The sequence below is a fragment of the Babylonia areolata genome, chromosome 26, assembly GCF_041734735.1.
Source record: "Babylonia areolata isolate BAREFJ2019XMU chromosome 26, ASM4173473v1, whole genome shotgun sequence".
Lineage (NCBI taxonomy): Eukaryota > Metazoa > Mollusca > Gastropoda > Neogastropoda > Buccinidae > Babylonia > Babylonia areolata.
In genome coordinates this window covers 39,919,256-39,921,755 of record NC_134901.1, presented here as the reverse complement: position 1 = coordinate 39,921,755, position 2,500 = coordinate 39,919,256, and the positions used below count along the sequence as shown (strand labels likewise).

At 50.3% G+C, this 2,500-nt stretch overlaps 1 protein-coding gene across 1 annotated transcript in view; it reads left to right on the top strand.

Annotated features, from left to right (window-relative positions):
• LOC143300607 (uncharacterized) overlaps positions 1-2,500 on the top strand; it is a 152,781-nt gene that overhangs the window by 94,490 nt on the left and 55,791 nt on the right. Inside the window, exon 5 of the mRNA XM_076614389.1 lies at positions 1-896. This exon is cut by the window's left edge and continues 408 nt beyond it. Coding sequence (XP_076470504.1) covers positions 1-896 — 896 coding nt within the window. The remainder of the gene's footprint in view (positions 897-2,500) is intronic.

Below are 2,500 nucleotides of genomic sequence, written 5' to 3'. Positions count from 1 at the left end.
TCAGGAGACGTCCGGTGACGAAGCCATCCTTTCGGAAACGGCCGAGACGGGGCGACCCGAGGAAGAGAAGGAGGTGTCGGAGTACTGCCCGGGTCTGGCCATCAGGAGCCTGGCTCTGGAAGACATCCTGGACAGAACAGTTCCTGTCCCGGGGTCACCGAACGAAGACACGACGTCAGGGTTCCAACCAGCGGCATCTTCCGCCCCGTCCTCGGAACTGGCCACGTCAGAAACGATGTCGCAGTCCGCTGCCTCCTCCCCAGCGGGTTCCTGCAGTTCCACGCACGCCGGGCAGACCCCTCTGTCCCCCTCGCAGCAGCCGTTGGTGGCCCCGCACAAGAAGCCCCTGTTCGACCCCATCGAGGTGGAGCGCAAGTTCACCATCGCCGCGGACACGGAGGAGCGCCTCAGGTCGCTGGGCGGCAAGCTGCACCGGGAGAAGACCTTCACAGACGTGTACTACGACAACGACCAGTACTCCCTCATCCTGTCCGACTGCTGGCTCCGGCGCCGCAACGACACGTGGGAGGCCAAGGTGCCCCTCAGCTCCTCCTCCTCCTCCTCCCAGGACTCCTCCTCCCACACCCTCTTCGCGCCCTCCACGCAGTACCGGGAGATCTCCGGCGAGAGGGAGGTGTCCCACTGGCTGGTGGAGCGGCTGATGCTGGACCCCTGGATGCGGGGGGACCCCGTGGAGCTGCTGGCGAGGGCGGCGGGGCTGAGCGAGTTCGCCCGCTTCACCACCGTGCGCCGCTCCTACACCCTGCCCTCGTGCGTGGTGGACCTGGACCTGACGGACCACGGCTTCCGGGTCGGGGAGATCGAGGTCATGGCCGGGTCGCCCGAGGAGCTGCCGCGGGCCTTGCAGACCATCAGCGGCGTGGCCCACCAGCTGGGTAGGTGTTTTGCCCCGACTCACCCCTTTTGTTGTTGTTGTTATTTTTATTGTCGTTTTGGTTTCCTCTGTACAAAAAGGGTATAATTATGAACGTGGCTGACTGTACGCTAGACCATTGTTATAAGGCGTTTTGCCCTATTTTTTGACTCACTTGTGTAAACAAAGTGAGTCTGTGTTCTAACCTGGTGTTCGGTTGTCTGTGTGTGTGTGTGTCTGTGTGTCCGTGGTAAACTTTAACATTGACATTTTCTCTGCAACTACTTTGTCAGTTGACACCAAATTTGGCATAAAAATAGGAAAAATTCAGTTCTTTCCAGTCATCTTGTTTAAAACAATATTGCACCTCTGGGATGGGCACCAAAAAATATAAAATGAAACTAATTATATGCAAACTGCATTTACTGTTATATTTATATTTTTTTGTATTCTCTAAACTTGGCACTTTGATCTGATATTCTGACCCAGCAGCTAGAGCAGTCATTATTATCATTTTTTTGTTCAAACAGGAACTTCTTTTGCTAAGCATGGAAGTTTTATTTATTTTGCAAACGTTTCGGTACAGATAGTAGAAAAAGGGAAATTACTCTGTAATGCTAGGGGAGTTAATTTGCTTTAAACTGATCTTTCTCATCTTAAACATTACATTTTGAAATTATGCTCAATACCTAAAAAGCTTGGATTTTTTTTTATTTTTTTTTAAGTGTATCACAAGTGAGTCTTGAAGACCTTGCCTCTCTTGTTAAAGTTGTTTTTGTCGTCGTTTGGGTTTCCCCTGTACATGTCGGCACGAAAGGGTGGAGTGATGGCCTAGAGGTAACACGTCCGCCAAGGAGGCGAGAGAAGTTGAGCACTTAACGCACGTAAAAGAACCCACAGGCAGCAAAAGGGTTGTTCCTGGCAAAATTCTGTAGAAAAACCCACTTCAGTAGGAAAAACAAATAAAACTGCATGCAGGAAAAAAAAAAAAAAAATGCGAAAAGAAGGGTGGCGCTGTAGTATAGCGACGCGCTCTCCCTGGGGGATAGCAGCCCGAATTTCACACAGAGAAATCTGTTGAGATAAATATGAATGTGGTTCACAACACGCTACCCCTTTTGTTATAAGATGTTTTGCCCTTTTTGTTGTTGTAGTTGTTTGTTGTTGTCGTTGTTGTCGTCGTTTTGGTTTCCCCTCAACACGTCAGCATGAAAGGGTATATACACATGAATGTGGTGGACCATACGCTAGACCTTTGTTATATCCAGTGTTTCTTTATATACACATAGAGAGAGAAGTGGACAGAGGGGTGGGGGGTGAGAGAAGTGAGGAGAGAGGGGGAAGGGGGGGAGCATTAAATACGCTAGACCTTTGTTATATCCAGTGTTTCTTTATATACACATAGAGAGAAGTGGACAGAGGGGGGGGGGGGGGGGGTGAGAGAAGTGAGGAGAGAGGGGGAAGGGGGGGGAGCATTAAATACGCTAGACCTTTGTTATATCCAGTGTTTCTTTATATACACATAGAGAGAATTGGACAGAGGGGGGGGGGGTGAGAGAAGTGAGGAGAGAGGGGGAAGGGGGGGAGCATTAAATACGCTAGACCTTTGTTATATCCAGTGTTTCT